Source organism: Simochromis diagramma, unplaced genomic scaffold (genome assembly GCF_900408965.1).
Source record: "Simochromis diagramma unplaced genomic scaffold, fSimDia1.1 OVJJ01000596.1, whole genome shotgun sequence".
Taxonomy (NCBI): Eukaryota; Metazoa; Chordata; class Actinopteri; order Cichliformes; family Cichlidae; genus Simochromis; species Simochromis diagramma.
This window is the reverse complement of record NW_024387245.1, coordinates 7,785,929-7,806,483: the sequence shown is the minus strand read 5'-3', so window position 1 is coordinate 7,806,483 and position 20,555 is coordinate 7,785,929. Positions and strand designations below refer to the sequence as shown.

Here is a 20,555-nt window from a genome sequence, read left to right as displayed (position 1 = left end):
CCAACAGGTTAATTTTATGTGAGTAGATTATTTGACTGAAAAACAAAAATATTATGGGGCTGTATTTATAAAAAATACAAAAAACCCTATTATATTTATTTACAGGTTCAGACATTTTAGCTCCCCTCCCAAAAAATGCAATCTATTGATCAGCTGATTTGGCATAAACATTAGTTATGGACTGCAACTTATAGTATGGCACAGCAGGCTGAGGGCTCTTGGCTAACACCTTGTGAATCCTGCAGAAGTCAAGCCATTAACCACCGCATAAATATTTCAATGCAACTATTTTTCCCCTGTCACAATTACATGTATTATAACCATTTATTCCTCTGCCCAAACAGGATCTTCAAGCTTCAATGATACAATACAATAAGTTCCCCATAGCTCTGGACAGTGACAAGCATCAATGCTAGTGGAACGGTATTAGCCATGCTGCATGCAAACACCCTGTTGTTCTGTGGAATTATCATCAAAAACAAAAATAAATCACTGAGTCTCGTTTTCTCAGATGTGCCTGAAGACTTGTGCAGGTCTGCAGCCAACAACAGAACATTTGGTGTTTTTGCTCATTGCTTAGACGTTTTAGAGTCAGACAAGCCACTCTAGCAAGTGAACAAAAATGGCAGACTGTGAAGCAGCAGCTCATTGTTTATTTTAAGGTTTGCCAAACTGGCTGCTTTGTAGGCGTTCTGCACATGCACTGCGCAGTCATGTAGATACACTCAGTGACTATTTTAATAGATATACCTATTCAGCTGCTTATTAATTAAAAATATTCAATTTAATTTGCATATAGCCACAAATCACAGTCACCGCAAGGGATGTTTTATAATGAGGTAACGACTCTACAATATTAGAGAGAAAAAAAAAAACAAAAAACAGATGCAAGCACTAGGTGACAGTGGGAAGGAAAAACTCTCTTTTCACAGGAAGAAACCCCTGGCAGAACCAAGCTCAGGGAGGGGCAGTCATCTGCTGCCACTGGCTGGAGATGAAGGGAGGAAGACAGACATATATACTATGTCCTGAAACCAGCCAATGATGTGACAGTAACTCATTTAGGCATGTTTAAATCAAGCTGCTATCTCAAGGGTTTACAGAGGATGGTATAAAAAGAGAGCAAATATGCAGTTGGCAGCAGTTCACAGGGTCAAAAGGCCTTAAGGCAGGGTGTCCAACTCCAGGCCTCAAGGGCCGGTGCCTGCAGGTTTTATCACCCTGGAACAACACACCTGAATCAAATAATGAGTTCATTACCAGCCTCTGGAGAACTTCAAGACATGTTGAGGAGGTCATTTAGCCTTTTAAATCAGCTGTCTCAAACCTGCAGGAAACCGGCCCTTGAGGCTTGGAGTTGGACACCCCTACCTTAAGGGGAATGGCCAAATTGCTTTAAGAAGGCAACAGTAACTCAAATTGCAACATTTTGTGGAAGAGCATCTCTGAACATGCAACCTGCTGAACCTTGAAGCAGGTGGGGCAGCAGAAGAGCACACCGGGGGTCACTCCTGTCAGGTTATGTTGCATGGACTTCGCAAAATTGTTGGACAACAGAAGAAAAACTTTGCAGCATTCAGATGGTAGGGTCAGAATTTGGTATAAACACCATGAAAGGATGGATCCATCCTGCCTTGCATCATCAGTTCAAGGCACTGATGGTGCAATGCTGTTGGGGAGATTTTCTAGAGACACTGCGACTACCTGAGGATTGTTGCTGACCATGTCCATCCTTTTATGACCACAGGGTACCCAGATTTAATTTGTGCCACTAAGAATTCAAGCAGGTCAAGCAAGCCAAAAGGGGGACCAGTTTGATATAACTAATAAAGTGGCTTGTGAGCACATAATCACATACAAAACACTTCCATTTCTACCTTTTCTGTTAATATGGGCACTTCAAGTTAAGTGTAGTCTTCAGTGGAGTGTGAGCGAGTGTGTTTCCTCACCATCGTCCCTTCATGATGTGCTGGTATATAATTCCATCTCTGAGGATGTCTTTGTGGAAGAGCTGATAGGAGAAGAATACCAGCAGCACGGTCACTGCCTCAAACAGGATGCTATAGGTGATGTCACTAAAGAAAACAATGTAACACAAAGAGTTCATGTAAATAAACAAACTCAATTTTACAGCTAAACATCTGCATAAAATAATATTTATAAGCATTTCATGCATGCTTTCAAACAGAATAGATTGATATGCTCTCTTGGCTGCATTGATGTCAACATCTCTTCATAAAAGGATGACAGAGCACTGCAGTTAGCTGAAGGTGGCAGCACTACATATCATGCCTTGATGGTTCTTTTCAGACCCGTTTTATGACTAAAAACATCTTTTTTGTAAACAGTTTATCCATTTATATCAAAAAATCCAGACTCTACAGTACATTTCCTACCTTGCTAAAATGCCAATTCTTAGCACACTACAGGTCACGGAGTTATAAAATGATGCTCATATGTACGCGCCCTTAGTTCAGTTTTCAGCCTTCTTCCTATTAATCAGTGACGAAAAATGATTTTTTTTAGTTTGTCTGTTAGATTTCTGCCAATAAACTCCATTGTTTATTGGCTGAAAACGGACAAAACTTTTAACTTGGAAACTATGATTTTACTAGTGTGGCATATATTGTCAACATATAGAAATAGCTGTATCAAGATTATCATGTCACATTTGACCTCTGATCTCTCCCTCACTATCAATAGATTGATCTGAAGGTGATAATAATGCTATATAGAGCCATTTAAAACTATGTTTCTTATTGCCATTGTTTGTATCGATAACCTATAACTATCACATTACATTGTACCTCTGACCTTTTCATCAGGGTCGAATAAGGTCAACTTTTCATTTGAAGCTTTATCTTTAAAATTGTCTGTTTGTATTGGCAACATTTGGGAAATGATACTGGTATATGGGGATTGTAAATATCACATTACAGTTTGCATCCAAACATCACGTCACATTTGACCTCTGATCAAACGTTTACATTTCACAATTCACATCTGCCTTTATTTTACGTTGACTCCAAGATTTGCTGTATCTTTAAAGAAAGTATTGGCAAAAGAAAGAAAATGAGCTGCTTAGTTAGTTAGAAACACAGGGTGGGCCATTTATATGGATACACCGTAATAACATGGGAATGGTTGGTGATATTAAAGTCCTGTTTGTGGCACATTAGTATATGTGAGGGGGCAAACTCCTCAAGATGGGTGGTGACCATGGTGGCCATTTAGAAGGCGGCCATCTTGGATACAACTTTTGTTTTTTCAATAGGAAGAGGGCCATGTGACACATCAAACTTATTGGTAATGTCACAAGAAAAACAATGGTGTGCTTGGTTTCAACGTAACTTTATTCTTCCATGAGTTATTTACAAGTTTCTCTTTGTTCACAGCCATTGACATGTCGAAGAGGTTAACACGTGAGGAGCGGATTGAAATTGTGTTGATATCTGGTGAACGCACATGTCACATGGCCCTCTTCCTATTGAAAAAACAAAAGTTGTATCCAAGATGGCCGACTTTTAAATGCCCACCATGGTCACCACCCATCTTGAGGAGTTTGCCCCCTCACATATACTAATGTGCCACAAACAGGACTTTAATATCACCAACCATTCACATGTTATTACGGTGTATCCATATAAATGGCCCACCCTGTATACTATAGTGTATATAATGTAGTGTAATATTATACAAGAAGCTCAGGTTGTTCCTGTTCAGCCATTTAAAAATCAGAACCTACAATCCGTGACCTACTCTTACATAATATTTCTGGAATTAATTTAAGTAAACATCTGTCATACTACTAATATCCAATTCAGGGCCGAGGGGAGCTGGAGCCTATGTCACCCGGACAGATCAGCTCTCACGGTTTGCATAGAAACAGTGCATTGTGCATGATAAAGGCCCAGTCATGTCAAAACATTGTCTTTTGAATCCAGTACATACTTAGAAGCTCTGTGTGAAGTCTGCACATGCACACTGCACTCTTTAAGCCAGTTTTATGGGCTACTTAAATTTCTGTTTTGAAATTAATTCCATTACTGCGTGCTGTTTTTTAGCTTTGCAAAGTACTTTGTCACCAATCAGCTACTGTTTTAGTTGGATACCTGTGAATGGAAAAATAACCACTCTCGTACTCGTGAGACAAAGCCACAAAAAAGGCACAGGAGTCTGCTTGGGACTTGGGGGAAGCTAACTAAAAGAATGGTGGGTTTCCCATCCAAGCCAGGAGCACGTAGAGGGGAAATGGGCTAACAGCCACAAAGTGGTGAAGGGAAGAAAAACAGAGAGCGATTTTAAGCTTGGAACAATGAATAATGTTGGAATGTTGAATGCATTTACACAGGAGCCACAGTTTGATGTTTGGAGACAAGAGAAGAAAAGGAGAGCGAAAGGTGAAGAGGTGCAGAGAAAATAGAGGCAGACGGTGAGAGAAGGTATCTGGAACGACGCACAGAACAAGTGGAAGATGCCGTGACAAGAAGACGTCAATCATGATTCGACAAATTTATTTTGAAAAGCTCGAGGAGATTGCTTTTCTAAACATATTGCGTGTACTTTTTAAAAAATCATTCACTTATTGATAAGTAAACACAGAGGATGTTTGTGTTCACACCGCCCAGCGGGACTAAAGCCTGATACAATTTTTCAAACATTATGTTCCCTCCACTCCCACTCCCTGGAAATGCTCCCAAACTTTCATTCCAAGCTTTTTCTCTTCCCCCAAACAACCAACACTTTCTCTCTTATTTTAGCTCTTTCGGATCGCCGTGTTGCCAACATCAGAGTTCCAGCATGTCAGTATGCCGTGTTCCTTAATGGATTTCATCTTCTCTTGGTTAGTGACTCAAGACAAGAATAAGCAAGCGCAGCACGCAAACAGAACAACACATACAAACTGCTTTTCATTAGCTCCTAAGTCACTAACATGCTACTCATATTAACAGGGGGAAACAAGTGATCACGGACTATTACAAGTCCAATCACTCAGGCAATGTTTTCAAACATTTAGGCTGTAAGCATCTTTCTCACCGTTTCAGAATAGCTCTGACATGCCTGACCTTTTTAGAGTGTTTAATTCACCTTTTTCCTCACGCAAAAGACGGGAGAGACTTACAGCAGCGGCACTTCAACGATCAGGTGAACAAGGTTGGACAGCAGCTCCTCAAGAAGGTCTTCACTTCCTGTTTCTCCACAAGGGATTGATAAAGTAAATATATGAAAAACACTGAATATAAGACAGTATCAGGTTAGTTGTCGCAACTCTGCTCGACTAATCTGCCACTAATCCAATCCTTAGTTCCCACAGGTCGCTCTGTGTTTTCATGTTCATTAAACAGAGGAAATAACACAGTACTATTTAATAAGGATATCACACGGAATCCATTTCATACTTTCCTCATGATTATAATTGCAAAAGGATGAACAAATGATGACAAACCGGTAGAACAACAAAGTCTAAAACTGTTTAATGTTAAATCATATTTTCCAGCAGTTTAGCACGATAATTCCTAATGACATAATTAATTATATTAGTGTGTCCTGAACTCACATAAGCAGCAAGAAACTGATGGAAGGATAAACCATTTTGCAAAGACCAATTAATTCAACTTCATTCAATTTAAGCCAATTCTGAATGTCTCTTAAGTATGAAAGGAAGTCTTGTACATTTGACAGTTATTATAGGAGACATCTAAAACTAGGCCATAACCTCTGTTACTCACTTCCAAGAACTCACTTGGAATCCAAAAACGTAAAGAATGCTGAAGATTTCCTAACAGATAACGTGACGTTTTGCATAAGGTGCACTCAAGTGCAAAAAACTCAAGACATTTTCAACATTGCTACTGATTCTAAGAGAGCACCTTTTTTTTTTTTAGCAAAATCTTTTCAAGCTGACTCTTTTGTGTAGTCTGTGGCCCTGCCTGTGAAAAAGATACTGGAGCTCACCTCCGCAGGATCCTGGTGCCCTCTCCTGGTAGGAGAACTGCTGGTGCAGCTCAGCTTCACTCATCTCCCTGATGAAGACCTTGAGCAGGCAGCGAATCATGAAGAGTGCATTGTGGGCCTGCCAGATAAAAAGCTGGCTGTGGAAGAGAAAAACAAAACCAAGACGTCTCATGGGCATGCTTCTGGGTGGTTAAAAGATGGATTTGCATTTCATTTAACAAAAAATTACTAGTGGCAGCTTTTCAGCTAAAAATCAGGGCTCTCAGATGACTGAGAGTGAGCCAATAGCAAGTCTTTGCACAGCCTATGGGTGTAACAATAAAAGTATGTATGGCTGAATATTATACTCATCTGCTACTAGTAAAAGTGATAAATAAGCTCTAAATTGGCATAAAAACTTTGCGAACTCATAATCTAAGAGTTTCTTGATTAACTCTAACTCCAGGAATGTCGATGAAGCTCAGTCTTTGACACAGTTTTGTCTTTTATACAGCTTTAAACACACTGAACATTTTAAAAGTGTTTCATGTGTATGAGGGCTTTTATTTTTGAAAACTAATCTTTCGCTTCCTGCTTTCCTCAGGTGCCGTGTAGAGCTTGTAGTGGCTTCTGTAAGAACAGACCTGGCACTACTTTAACATCTGTGGAGCGCAGTGACACTTCTGGGCTGATTCTGAAACATCTGGTAAAAATCCATTGATTGTATCCAAACTTAAATGCAAAGTAGCTCTGATTGAAGTATTATCACTGTGACACGACCACAAAGAAGCTGGGGGTGAAGAATTTTTGCATTATGCTCAAAACTAGGCCATAACTTCTCTGATATGCCATTTACAGCTGACATTAAAATGACATGTTTACCTGGATAGTTATCTGCACACAATGTGCAAAGGCATCTGAAGGCAGCCAGATCACACCGTTATCAAACCCTAGAAATATGTAAATGCAATCCTTACAGCATGAGCACATCCTTAAGTGGGAAAAAAACAGTTTGCCCAACATCTGGAAAGCTCTGCTAGTAGGGGAAAACCTCTTTTTTTGACAAAGGAAAATTAACTAGAGGAACTTTAGCTGCTTTGTCTCCCTTCATCTGTGATGTGGCACATTTAAGAGGGATTCTATGCCCAACCTAAGGCTCTGGGTTTTGAGAAAGAAGTGTAACTTAACAGGAAGCAACATACTTAATCCCCTTTTTAAAACCTTTTTAAAAGGAATAAACTAAACATATTTTGCATTTAATTATTCTGTTATATGTATCTAGTAACTCCCCAAAACTGCATACGTTTGAGAAACAAACACGAAAGAAACCACCCACTGCAAGCCAAGTTTCACAACCACTAAAGACCAATACTGAGGTGTATGTCAGTCTCTGCAATTAACTATTTGCACACACCAATTATGTCACACCAAGAAAATGTGGATTTGTGGGACAGACCTGCTATGAAATGTGAGAAAAAGAGAAGAGGAGCAATAACTCCAACTTCTAATGCTGCTCAGCACAGAAGGAAGAGTTCCCACCAAAAACATTTGGTGACTTGGGCAGAGTCGGTCTCTGTGGAAATGGAGCTTTGGCTGTGAGCGCTGATTATTGCCACATACGTATGTTGATAGTTATACCTCTGCAGTTTTTCTCATGGGAAAGTGCAACTACTTCAGCGTTCCTCTCTCTCTCTCTCTCAAACAATAAGTGGCCTGCACTGAATCCATCACTGACAGTCAGTACTTCCCCTCTGAGGTTCTCATACTCACTCTTGGCATTCTGTAGAGATTTTCAGCTCTTTGGTTCTTCCCAGGAAAATTCTCACCAGAGCGCCAAAGTTCCCCGTTCTCGGATTGTTTTCAACTTGAGGGGGGGGGGGGGGGGGGACAAAACTTTATTATTAAAAGCTTTACATAAACTACAGAAACCTCAAAATATGATAATTTAGCATTCAGTAACTTAAATGTTATGATTAAAATTCAAACTCTTGAGAAGTCAGTTTTCTTTGGGACTACTCAGACATATTCTTCCATAAACACGTATTATGTGAAATTATTTATGTAGTAGCTAACATACTGAGGATCTTGGCCAGGGGTATGACAGCTTCTTCCAGTAACTTAGATTCTCCACTGTGAAACAAAAAAAAAAAACAGAGAAGAGAACAAGTCAGGTTAAAATGGACAGAAGGAGCTGACTGCTTGAGTAACCTTCCCTCTGCTGGAAACTCAAGGTACTACACAACAATAAGATGCAAGTCAACAGGGACAAAAAGAACAAAGTTAAACAAATGCTCATAAAAAGTCTGAATAATACATACAACATGCAAAGATACAGAGCATGACTCAGTTATAAATCATGGTTTAGTTAAAGGCACTGGTCGCTCATCTTCTTATACTTTTGGATGCTCCCATTGGGGGTCACCAGAGTGGATCATCCTGCTTCCATCTGACCTAACCCAAACACCCTCCTCTGCATGTCCTTCTCCACATCCATGAACCTCCTCTGTGATCTTCCTCTTTTCCTCCTGCCTGGCAGCTCTATATTCAGCATCCTTTGCCAAAGATGTCCACTCTCTGTCCTCTGCACATGTCCAAACCTACAAAACTTAACTTCCCTCCCTGATTTTGTTTACAAAATGCTCAACCTGCGCTGTCCCTCTGTTATACCCATCTCCAACCCTGTCCATCCAGGTCACTACCAATGAAAACCTCCATGCACTGTTACAGCTTTACATTCTCACAGTAGCTCGGTGCTTGGAGAGAAATCCTCCTAGCGCGAATAAATGTACCTGTTTGGAGGCAGAACCTACAGAGAATGGGGCTCTAATGTGATTGGTCACTTTGATGGACACTTCAGGTTACTGCGTTAAACTGAGTTACGATGTAGAACCGAAAGAAACACTGTATTTGTTTACAATATGAAAAATAAGAACGCTTTCCCGATCTTACATAGCTTCTATCATTTAAAAAAAAAAAAATCATCATAACGAGAGGCACACATAATTTCTAAGAAAAAGATCAAATTGTTTTATAAAATGTGAACAAATATAAAATAGTTTATTGTTGCTACCAGTTGTATACATCTGGCTACAGAGCGCCACTCAGTGTGGGTTCAGGCTCCACTGTAATAGTTCATCCAGATAATATTTCAGGTTCTTTGAACAGACAGTCTGTGGGGTGGATAGGAGAGTAAGATGTGACAGGCTGTTGTTGGTAGGTAGCTCATTTGTCTGAACTAGTGTCTAACAAACAGTTCAGGTTGTTGCTATGATGCTGTGGAAATCTAAAGGCTCTTATAACTATATTACACAGCATGCTTGTAACCGCTATGTGCAAGGTGTCTAATTTTTTTATGCATTGTGGTTATCTCTGTGCCGCTAACCACATGATTAACTTTAGTCATGTCTGTTGTATCCCAAAAGGTTGATTCTGTTCATCTAGATGTTGCGTTTTCAGTGGGAGAAACGTTCCGTCACTCATCCAAGTGACTTCTTCAGTCTCAGCTGACTGCAGGTTTCCCCAATCTTATAAACAGTACATTTGCATAATGCCTGAAACCAGCACCACTGAATGAACAATGGGCTGGGAGGTGAGTTCCTTGATCATTAGTATGCAAATTCTCATGACCATTGATCAACAACTACTGATCAAAGCACTGATCAAATGTTTCTCCCACTAAAAACGCTACGTCCAGATGAACAGAATCAACTTTTTGGGATTTACTTACCTGGATGATTGAGCATCTGCTTTCTGTTGTCACAATGTTCTAGAAATCATTTTAAGTTTTGTTTGGTAAGTTTATATATTTGTTTGTTTAAAATCCTAAAGTTCATAAAGAGACTAGCAAAAACAATATTAAAGAGCCATTTCTCCTCTGTACTTAAACACTGTAGAATTCCAGGCCATGTTTGAAGCACTCCCATCTAGTCACGTATGTGCAGTTACACCTGTTTGCTGCAGACAGAACAACCTTTTGTTGACAAGTTTAAATGTTTGTATTTTGGCCAAACTTACAATTGCCAGATTCTGATGCAAAATTCCTTTCCTGATCATAGTATGACATTTTTGTTTTTAATTTTTTAAATCATAGACGATATGTAATACTGTACAACAGATTAATGGGACAGCAGTGCAGAGGCTTCAGAACTTGCCTTAGAATTCTCTGGTTTGAAATATTTCTTTAACATTACCGGGACAGTTGTCTGTATTTTCACTGCTGCACAGCAAACAGTGACTGTTGATGATTAATTTGACAACTTTATTTGTTTACAATTTGAAAAATAAAGTTTAAAACATCATTCCGTCGCTCAGTGTAACCCAGTAAACTGAAGAGTCCATCAAAGTGACCAGTCACAGGACCCCAGGACCCCCATCCTCCTTTCGGCTCTGCCTTCAGACAGTGAAAGTATAGTAAGTAGCAGAGAGTTACCCACGAGGCTGTAAAACTGTAGCAGCACGTCCAAAGCAGACACTCTTGTGTGCACGATGGCTTTTTTGGTGTGCGCAGCTGCTGAGTTTAACGTGCAGGCGCTTCCCTTTCACTCAGATAAACAGTTGTCAATACAGGTGAAGAACAGAAGAAGAGGCAGAGTTTTCTCAGATTATTAGTAATTAAACCATTAGTGGTTTATCTTCCTAATACTTTGAGAAATCTCTGTCTGTTCTTCTGCTGTATTGACAACCATTCCTGTGAACGGCTTTGGAGTTGGTGGGAACCTGATTAAGTGTGGTGCCAGACTTGACCATCTTTTACATTAACAATACCCCATACTATTACTCTTAAATGTAACCATGACAACAGCAAACACTTATCCTGACCTACACCTAATTTTACTTTACACCATTTCCTGTTTCTGTGCTATTTTAGCTAGCTGCTGGCTTCAACTACTTATTTATCATGGCACAAAGACAGTGACACTGGCCATCATTCAACTTTCAGAACAAGAGGGAATTGTGCAAAAAGATGTGTGTCCACAAACAATCAGTGTGATAGTCTGTTGTTTGATCACGTCTCACCATGTGACTTTTTGCGTTTTAAATAATTAAAGATTTATTTCTTTTTGTTTAAAGGCCAAGTGCCTCACACAACTATAGGGTTATAAGCCTTTGAACAAATAACAGAAGTAGAGCCATTAGTGACAGCCAAACCCACTGTTGCAATACTGGAGAAGAATGACACGCATAAAACGCTGCATGAAAGTGCTACATATGTAACCAAACCATTAGAAAAAGCAACAATGTTCCACTTTCTGAACCTGCAAGTGCTCAATGGGTTCACATGACTTTCATCATTAAAGGGTGAACATGAGGTTTCTTAAAATGTCATACAACAAAATTTGTTGAGAAATCTCTGTATGTCCTTCTGTAGCCGACACAGCACTCCAAGAGCACTAGTTATTATAAATTACCATTCAGTAGTTTGATTCAATATAGCAGCAACCTGATATTTTAGCTATTTGTGTTTATCTTATTGAGCAGCAATTAGAGTGTAAGGGCAAATACACGCAGGAAGAAACTAACACCAGAAATTTCAATGTTCAAACGGACGACTTGAAGTGATGATTACTCATGACCGACCCCCACTGACAGCAGCAAACTGCTGTATACTTGGACAGGGCTCAACTTTTTCCCTTAATACAGACAACACTATTTCTCAGTCTTATTTTAGACAAACACTAAGTATGAATGCAAAATGTTACATGTGCCTTTTGTTTCTGTTACTTGGTAGATACTGTAGCTATATTTATTTTATGAATGGAAAACATCACAACATTAGTAGATTAATATGTAACATCAGTCAACCAGTCATGGTCCACCTGAAAGCGAGAACAAGGTGCCTTTCCTTCTCAGTGCTGTTTACAAAGGAACTAAACGTTAACGGTTAACTGGTCTGATCACAGCCAAGCAGATCAGCAGCCCTGTTAGATCTTTGCTCAGGTGATCTCTGCAAACCTCCGGTTTACAGTTTAATCTTAAATCCCGGGTGTAAATCTTAAAAGGACTTTCTAACTAGAAGGCTTTGTTCCCTTGTGGTGGAGGGAACAAACCATTCTTAAAAACATCAGTGCGTCTAAGGGCTGCAACCCAGGAAAATTCACTTATGTCAATATGAATTTTTCCTCCACTCTGTTTGCCTTCCTGACTTACTGCTTGTTTTGTTGGTTTTGATATGTGAAGGTTTCATCTGAGTGATTTAAAGCGTCACATTGTGTATAAAAGTTATAAAGTACAGTAAAGTGGTGTTTAGATGTCATAGCCTCAATTATTTGACTTAGCTAATAAATTACTAATTAAGTAATTGAAATGAGCAGAGTGATGCCAAGTAAAAGTTATGTGGACACCTCCCCACACCCCATTGTGTTGCGAGGTGGGGCAATTGTTTATTGGGCTTGCTATGGAACATCTTAGATATGTCTGATGGGACTAATGTGCTAGTAGGGTAGGATGTCATCGGGGATTGTAGTTGCCATGGATGGGTGTGATTGGTTTGCAACAATGTTAATGTGAGTGGTCTTTTTAAAGTAACATAAATGCTTGCAGACAAAGTAGAACACTGCAATGACTGTTTGCGGTTTTAATGTGATGGCTGACAGGTGTATTGAATTTCAGGTGTGTGTGCGCCTTAACACAGTGTTCCTTTTTACCTGCTGGTGGGACTGATGAAGGTGAAGGAGATGAGCTGGTTCCAGAAAGGGTCATTCTCCGATATGGACTCTGTGCCCACCAGGGCCTTGAGGCTGGGATTATCGGACAGGTCACTGACCTGACTGGTGTTGGCTCCCATCTTTGCTGGCTGTGCTCAGCCAGACTCGCTGCTCTTCACTGCTTTTTCACCAGGCATATGCTAAAACCTGGGACAAAGAAAATGCTTTAATCTTTGGAGGCACAAACAATAAACAACTGGGCTTCAAATTAACTACAGAATTAGCAAGTTCATTAAGGTTAATGTGAGAATGAATGAGCTTCTGCTTACATTTATACATCTCCTACACTCAGATCTAAATAGGAATAGACAGAGGCCATCCTTGTTGCTTTGGGCTTTAAGAAACAAGGGCACCAGGGGTGCCAGGGATGACTGTGGTTCAATTGGATAGGTTCGATCCCTGGCTACTGCAGGCTGCATGGGGAAGACAGTGAACCCAGAGTTGCATTCACTGGAGTGTAAATGTTTGATTAAAAGCACTTAGACATATAAAATGTGCTTGTATGAATATGTGTGAGTGTGTCTGTGTGTAAAGTTGTGATGTATAAAGTGCTCTCAGAGCTTAAGCACAAGAGTGCTATATACGAGTGAGAGCCAGTCTATATACACTCCTGGTTCTTCATGTTCGTGCATTACAAAGACTGTAAAACAGATCTCACCAACTCAAACACAAACTCATCCTTGAAAGCCAAAGTCCACAGCATCACAGCAGGACGACACACACTGAACCAGGACATGGCTTTTTTTTTTTTTCTAACGACACACCTTAGACACACAGGTGTAGTCAGCATAAGTGGAGTGGAGTACAGTATTTACAATATTTGCAGTGCTAAACCATAAAGGACAATTTTTCTTTCTCCAACAAGAGCTAAAATTCCGTTTTCATATTCATTATATTATTTCAACATTTACTTTAAATGACACTGTTTAAATATATATATTTTTTAATCTACTTGCACGACGTTAGCTTGACCATACTGATTTCAAGCGCAGGAAATAGCCTGCCGCTTAGCAGTTTTCACAGTAAACAATATAAACTCAAAGTCCCACATAAGAATGAAACAGGCGCTAATAAATTTCTCATTGAGGAGTGCTTTGGTTTAGCCAGTGGTTAATAACGCATATACAGAGAGCAGCCAGCTGACCGCTCAGCTTACCTGTCATAAACGCTTCTCTCAGCTCTCCGCGGCTCTGCCGATTCCCAGGACCGTTCAGGGGCGACTACTGTTTTTTAAAGTGACCTGAAGTTTAGTCCAGTTGATTTATTAAGTGCGAATGACAAAGGAAAGGGTCTGAAATTGTTTTGTAATTCAGACAGTTAAGTTTACTCTACATACTCCTTTCCTCCATGTTTTCCACGTAGCCACCCTGTGCGTAATGACGACATATGGGCGTTTACTACATCTTCTTCGTGTGTTCGTCTGGTTGGAAGCTATATATCAGAACTGCTGCCCTCTATTTTTATAACTTCTCTATTTTACATTTTTTTTAATAACTAGTGCATGGCCATGCTAGCGCATTGTTTCGGCTGTTCCCAAACGAACAGGTTCAAGGTTCAAGATTCTTTATTTGTCACATGCATAGTTATACAAGTATAACACACAGTGAAATGTAGCCTGACACGCTCCTCGACATGTGCAAAAATTGGGGGGGGGGGGGGGGGGGTGTAGAGGAAGAACATATATATATATATATTATACACATACATACACATACATACACACTGGGTGAATGTGCAGTAGTAGCAGCAAGCAGGTGAATTCTGTACATTAATATGAATAGACATCTGACTATTTTACAGGATAGACAATATAAACATATTTAAAATTAAAGGAATTGAAATGTACATTGTGCCTTGGTTTAGAGTGTCTGGAAGAGAGTCCTGTCTCAGTCAATTATAGATGATGTGAGAGGGCGGGTGTGTGTGTTTAGGGCACGGATGGCTTGGGGATAGAAGCTCCTCTTGAGTCTCTCTGTCCTTGCCCGGAAGATGCGGAACCTTCTACCAGATTGCAGAAGTTGGAACAGTTTGTTGCCAGGATGGGACGGGTCCTTCAGTATCTGCGCTGCTCTAGTCCGGCATCTCCTGGTGTAGGTGTCCTGAAGCGGGGTGAGAGCAATCCTGCAGCAGCGTTCTGCTGTACGGATCACTCTCTGGAGAGCTTTTTGGTCCTTCACACAGCTGTTCCCAAACCACGATGTCATGTTCTGTGTGAGGATGCTCTCCACAGCGCCTGTATAGAAAATCCTGAGGATCTTTGGAGAGACCCTGAACTTCCTCAGTTGTCGTAGGTGATACAGGCGCTGCCTAGCCTTTTTGGTCTGGACCTGAATGTGGGCAGCCCATGTCAGGTCTGAGGAGATGTGGACACCAAGATACTTGAAGGACTGCACCCTCTCCACTGGAGCTCCATTGATGATGATGGGCTTGTAGTCTCTGTGCTGACCCCTTCTGAAGTCCACCACCAGCTCCTTGGTCTTGCTGACGTTCAGCTGGAGGTGGTTGTCCTGGCACCACGATGCCAGATTCTTCACTTCATCCATGTAGGCCGCCTCATCGTTGTTGGAGATGGCACCCAACACCGCTGTGTCGTCAAACGCAGCAAAATATTGAACAGCAAAATATATATTAATAAAATAAGATTAAAAAAATAATAATAGTGGCAGTACATGTTGTTTATATGTTTTTGAAAAAAACTTATTGCTATTGCTAAGTGATTTTAAGCATATATATTTCGAATTATGGGGTGTCCTGAGGCATCTTGGAAAATTGGCAGCCTGGTCAGCATCATGGTGAACGTGTTTGAATAAGGGGAAGCCAAGTTACACAACAGAACATATGCAGACACAGTAACAAGTCAATAATAGCATTCAGTGTAGGGTATATTCCAATACTATAAAGATATTAAATTAAATGTTATTAACTATATTTTTCCTTTTTGAGCAATGTGTGACAAAGACAAACATTTCCCAGCTGCATCTATGTCTGGAGTAATTCTTCCACTGTACATGCAACGCTGTTACTGAACACTGTTACTACCGGCACTACACACAAATGTCAGGTCTAAATTTTTAGTTTATACCTACTTTCGTGTCAAGTTGCTAACATTCTTTCATATTTATTTTAATTATTTCAAAGTTATATGAACAAAACAGCTTTCTTAACAACTCAAATATGAAGAGAACACATTATTCAAAATGAAGAAAAAGCAGCAGAAGCATTTAAGAGGTCTTGTTTATTTTATTCATTATTTATGCTTAAAGTTTAACTTACAAAATCTATGTCATTCAATACAATAAACAGCTGTATCAATTAATGATTAACAGAAAATATATCAACAGGATGGATGACAAAAATAAAAACAAGCTCCAAATAACAATTGGAAGGTTATGAAATCCAATTAATTCTAAGGTGATTTATAAGTTAATTTATAGTTTCTCTAGAAGAATTAAATATTTACATTGTTCCTGAAGCATTGAATATATTTTGAGGTGTCAGTCTGTCTTCTTATCCGTTGCTATAGTAGATCCATTAGCAGTGGCCTCGCCGTTGCTTTCAGGCTGAAAAACATGAGTGAAATTTTTTTTTTTTAAAACTTGCAATCAAATAACTATGAAACTTCTACGTTAAAAATGACACAACACAGAGACCCTTTGAGTGGCTCCTATTAGTTTTACTATCATTTTTAGATATATTCGCTCTATATACCAGAGCTGGGAAATATTTCCATAATTATTTTTAAGTTTCTTAATGAAAACATCACAAAAATTATCCATTTACTTACCTTGCAAGTCCCATTACTCTTTTCACTAACTTTTTGGTCATTAGCACTGGTCTCCTGCACTGCCTTTTTGCTCCAGAATATATTAATAATGGGTGAAATAAAAGGATAGAGATAAGGCTCCAGGAACCTCTTGTAGACCCACAAGAGGACAGGAATCACAATACAGGGAATGCACACCATAGCTGGTAAAAATGGAAAAACCTACAACAGAGAAAAAATATTGTGAGTTGTAAAAAAAATACATAGTAAGTTTATGGTTGGTTGTTGAGATATTGCTACAAGGTTCCTGTAGAATGATTTATTAACATTTCATGAATTTATTAACATTTATACAATAATTAAAAAACAAAAACAAACAAACAAACAAAAACGAAAAAAAAAAAACCCCAAATCAAACAATCCAACATGCACTTTAAAACACGAAAATAAAGCAAAAAACATATTGGTTGAAATGACAGAAATGTGTACATAATTTGAAAAGTAACAGAATCTTTCTTTATAAATAGGTTACACAAATTTAAAAAAGAAATTTATGGCATATTTACAACAATTACTGCCTACGTTTATTTTAAACTCTTCTGGTGTATATACGTTAAAAATGACTGTACTGAGACGTTTATTATTTTGTTTGTTTGTTTTATTTATTCTGGCAGCTTGGGTCCTCCACACCGAGCGACCTGTCAGCCATACTGACGTTTTCAAAGCTAACCTGAGCTACCTTAGTTAACGGTGGAAGGAAGCTTTCTTTCACACGACTACACAAATTACTCTGTTCATGATTTCTGTTGTTGTGTGCTGTAAATTGTTTTTCGATCATTTTTTAACTTGACACAGTTGACACACTATTGGTTTCATGCTCTCTAAGCTCAAATAAAACAGTGAGCTAAAGCTAGCGTCATATCACACCCGGTAGCTTGTTATGAAAAACTGTCACCACAGTTCAGACAGGAAAATAAAAAGATTTGAACTGTTACACGAGGAAGACAGAATAAAGACTCTCACCTCTCCCAATCACAAAATGATGTTGTCACGCACTACCGATGGGCAGAGTATGTTTTATGGCGAAATATCTGGAATGTTGCTGACGTAAGACGTACTTTAATCCAACTTCCGTAGAAGAAGAGCGACAGGCGGAAGTTGTTCATCACCGGGCGCCTTTCTTCAAAAACAATCACAAGAACTGCTGCATAACAGCTTTATAAGAGACACGAAGGTAGTTACAGTTTTCCTGGGGGGAATATTTTAAATACATTAATGTATAGGAGAATCTAGATAGTACAAATGTAAATTATATTACCGTTAATTTGTGTTTTACGTCGTTTTAAACTCCAAGCGAGCCACAGTAAAAAAAAAAAAAAGCTTACAAGCTTAGTACTTCAGTAAAAGCAAAGTGACAGTTCGGTGTGTGTGTGTTGTAGAATCGACACAAATCACTTTGGCGCATTTACATTCTGTCCGATTTAGAATATAAAAGATACGCCATTCAACAAAGTTTTACCTTCATGCGCATGTGATGTATGATTGGAGCGGGTAATTTGATGTGTTTACCTTTACACGGACCTCACAGCGGGTATCTGTGCGCCTTTTTTCAGCGCTACAATGCCTCTCTCCACTCAGTCGCAAGGTGATGACGAACAGTACGTTTTAGTGGCGAATTTGGACAATGCTCGCAATCTCTCCAACATCCTGAAAGCAATCACCTTCAAAGATCACGCCATCTTCACAGCAACAACCAATGGCCTTAAGGTCACAGTGGAGGACTCGAAATGTCTGCAGGCCAATGCCTTCATTCAGGTGTGTTTCTCTTGTATTTTGTCAGTGAACATACTTAAATGAGCAGGTATGTTTACTTTGTGTTTAATCCTATAATACTGATACCTTAGTGAAGTTGTACTCATGTCTCCCAGGCTGAGATCTTCCAAGAGTTCACCATAAGAGAAGATCTGGTGGCTTTTCAGATCAACCTCACTGTTCTCCTCGATTGCCTCAATATATTTGGTGGAACCACAACACCAGGTAAAATTCATAAAAATAAACGAATTAAAAAAAAAAAAAACCCCACCTGAGATGGGACTCAACATGCTTTTTATCTGTTTTTTGTGATGCTGCAGGTGTATCAACAGCCTTGCGGATGTGCTACAGGGGGTATGGGTACCCTCTGACGTTGTTCCTGGAGGAAGGTGGTGTAGTGACCGTGTGCAAGATTAACACGCAAGAACCAGAAGAACCGATTGACTTTGAGTTCTGCAGCACTAATGTCACGAACAAGGTTAATTTCACTTTTTCTGTTATTAAAACTGGAATATTAAATATACAAAAAAAAAAATCAGATGGGAAACAAACCAATGCAAACGAATCAGTTCAGAAATTACAGTTTCTCTGGTTTCCTTACTTTACAAATCCAATGGGCATAACACTATTTGCAGGTGTTAGAAAAACAGGAAACACAACTCAGTAACAACTGATGTATCCCTGGCTCTTTTGTAGGTGATCTTGCAGTCAGAGAGTTTGAAGGAAGCCTTCTCTGAACTGGACATGACTAGTGAAGTGCTACAGATTACCATGTCCCCCAGCCAACCATACTTCAGGTGTGCTGTCTTTACTGTACTTTTTCTACAGTGTCGTGCTGGTTTATGATTACGTTGCTGACCTTAAAAAAAAAATCACTGTGTTTAAAATGACTGTAAAGTCCTTTACACACCAAGAGCATTGGGGAAAAAAACAGATGAAATTCAGAATTTAGTACACAACATATGTAAACACTGAAATGGTAGAAACAGAGACTCTAGGTTCAGAGCAACAGGGAGAATTTTGCGGTTTCATTCAGAAGTTGAAGCTGAATCACGACCGCTTATGTATGTACATCTTTCCAGATGTCATTAGGGTAGTTTGAATTCTTGTGGGCAGAGTTACGATCACATCTGAGGGGGCAGAGAAGTCATTTTGTAGAACTGATTGTGTTTCTGTATTGAAATTGTGTTATTTACTTTTGCTGCATCACTGGTTTTCAGTACCGGTGTGTGTTTTAAGCTACAAGTACACTTTTGTTACCAAATGCAGTGGTCTGATTGGCAGATCTCTTTATACTCGTTCTGAAAATTGAAAAATATCAGAGTCCGAAAAACATTTTCAACGCACAAAATCTTCAAATTAATTCTTTTTATGAGTCTGGTGTGTAAAGCTCTTAAAAGAAAAATCACTGACGATATCCACTGGGAAAAGTATTTGGGATTAGACATAATCCACTTTTGGGAAACTAAGTCTTCTTAACGGTAAAGTTGAGGCATGTTTTATGCTGGATTGTATTGATCTGATTGAAGCTAACACTAAATATAATGTATAGCTAAGCTAAAGGTAGGCACAGTGACTTTCTTCAAGGATTTGTTGTAACAAAATAGATCTTTTTCCTGTCATTCATTATCAGTGTGCTGAGGTAGTTTGCAGTCTAACTTTGTCCCCTCTGCATTATTTTTGAAAGTGCTGCTCTTTTTACCTTTCATTTATATTATTATTATTTGATTTGTTGATTTTCTAAGGTTGTCAACATTTGGGAATGCTGGAAATGCTCATTATGATTACTCCAAAGACTCGGACATGATGGAGCTGTTTAAGTGCACCGAGACACAAACGAACAGGTTAGCACACGAACACATGCGCAGATTATTTAGACTGTAGAGAACACAAACTAGCCATAGGTAGACTGGGAGGACAGGAAGCACCAACACAGCGACTAAAACCAAATGTCATACACAGTAGTGAATGACATAGCAGAAAATGTGGGATCTTTATCTCGCTGTAAAGTCAGTCACGACTGTCTGTGACTGACTTTACTCTCATTTTCAGTCTTGACCCTTTTACATGCCTGTTCACGCATGGTTGCCAGGCAGATAACTCTGATCATAATGTGAAAAAGTTGAAGATGTTGACATGAATAAGTCCAAATATTAAAAAGTTATAACCAAATATACACATCTTTCCTTTGAGAGTCATAAAATTAGTATATCTGTTCAGTCACTGTGTCAAATATACCCTTGGACAACAAAGTTGATCAGATTCTCCAGCATCAGTCAGGTAATGCCAACAAACTAGACTGTAAATGATGACCTCCAGCAATGGCAGAAGTCATTTTTAAT

At 39.2% G+C, this 20,555-nt stretch overlaps 3 protein-coding genes across 5 annotated transcripts in view; 1 reads left to right on the top strand and 2 right to left on the bottom strand.

The window, feature by feature from the left end:
- dym (dymeclin) overlaps positions 1 to 14,139 on the bottom strand; it is a 58,347-nt gene extending 44,208 nt beyond the window's left edge. The window contains exons 1-8 of one of the 3 annotated variants that reach the window (XM_040000695.1): positions 13,795 to 14,139; positions 12,908 to 13,051; positions 12,579 to 12,785; positions 8,012 to 8,064; positions 7,705 to 7,798; positions 5,956 to 6,092; positions 5,123 to 5,195; positions 1,950 to 2,075 (exon numbers count right to left, since the gene is read on the bottom strand). In XM_040000695.1, the coding sequence (XP_039856629.1) occupies positions 1,950 to 2,075; positions 5,123 to 5,195; positions 5,956 to 6,092; positions 7,705 to 7,798; positions 8,012 to 8,064; positions 12,579 to 12,718 (623 nt within the window). In that variant the 5' untranslated portion in view covers positions 12,719 to 12,785; positions 12,908 to 13,051; positions 13,795 to 14,139. The remainder of the gene's footprint in view (positions 1 to 1,949; positions 2,076 to 5,122; positions 5,196 to 5,955; positions 6,093 to 7,704; positions 7,799 to 8,011; positions 8,065 to 12,578; positions 12,786 to 12,907; positions 13,052 to 13,794) is intronic. The other 2 variants (XM_040000694.1, XM_040000696.1) reach the window with 2 other exon arrangements.
- A 1,716-nt stretch (positions 14,140 to 15,855) lies between these two features.
- LOC120714467 (UPF0729 protein C18orf32 homolog) lies at positions 15,856 to 17,556 on the bottom strand. Its single transcript, XM_040000703.1, has 3 exons — positions 17,425 to 17,556; positions 16,423 to 16,623; positions 15,856 to 16,198 (listed from the first exon to the last, which is right to left on the bottom strand). The coding sequence occupies exons 2-3, from the start codon at positions 16,600 to 16,602 to the stop codon at positions 16,133 to 16,135; spliced, it is 246 nt and encodes an 81-aa protein (XP_039856637.1). The 5' UTR covers positions 16,603 to 16,623; positions 17,425 to 17,556; the 3' UTR covers positions 15,856 to 16,132.
- The window catches only part of rad1 (RAD1 homolog (S. pombe)), a 5,768-nt gene continuing 2,737 nt past the window's right edge, over positions 17,525 to 20,555 (top strand). Inside the window, exons 1-6 of the mRNA XM_040000702.1 lie at positions 17,525 to 17,635; positions 18,015 to 18,216; positions 18,330 to 18,438; positions 18,534 to 18,691; positions 18,910 to 19,010; positions 19,959 to 20,057. Of these exons, the coding sequence (XP_039856636.1) occupies positions 18,022 to 18,216; positions 18,330 to 18,438; positions 18,534 to 18,691; positions 18,910 to 19,010; positions 19,959 to 20,057 (662 nt within the window). The 5' untranslated portion in view covers positions 17,525 to 17,635; positions 18,015 to 18,021. The remainder of the gene's footprint in view (positions 17,636 to 18,014; positions 18,217 to 18,329; positions 18,439 to 18,533; positions 18,692 to 18,909; positions 19,011 to 19,958; positions 20,058 to 20,555) is intronic.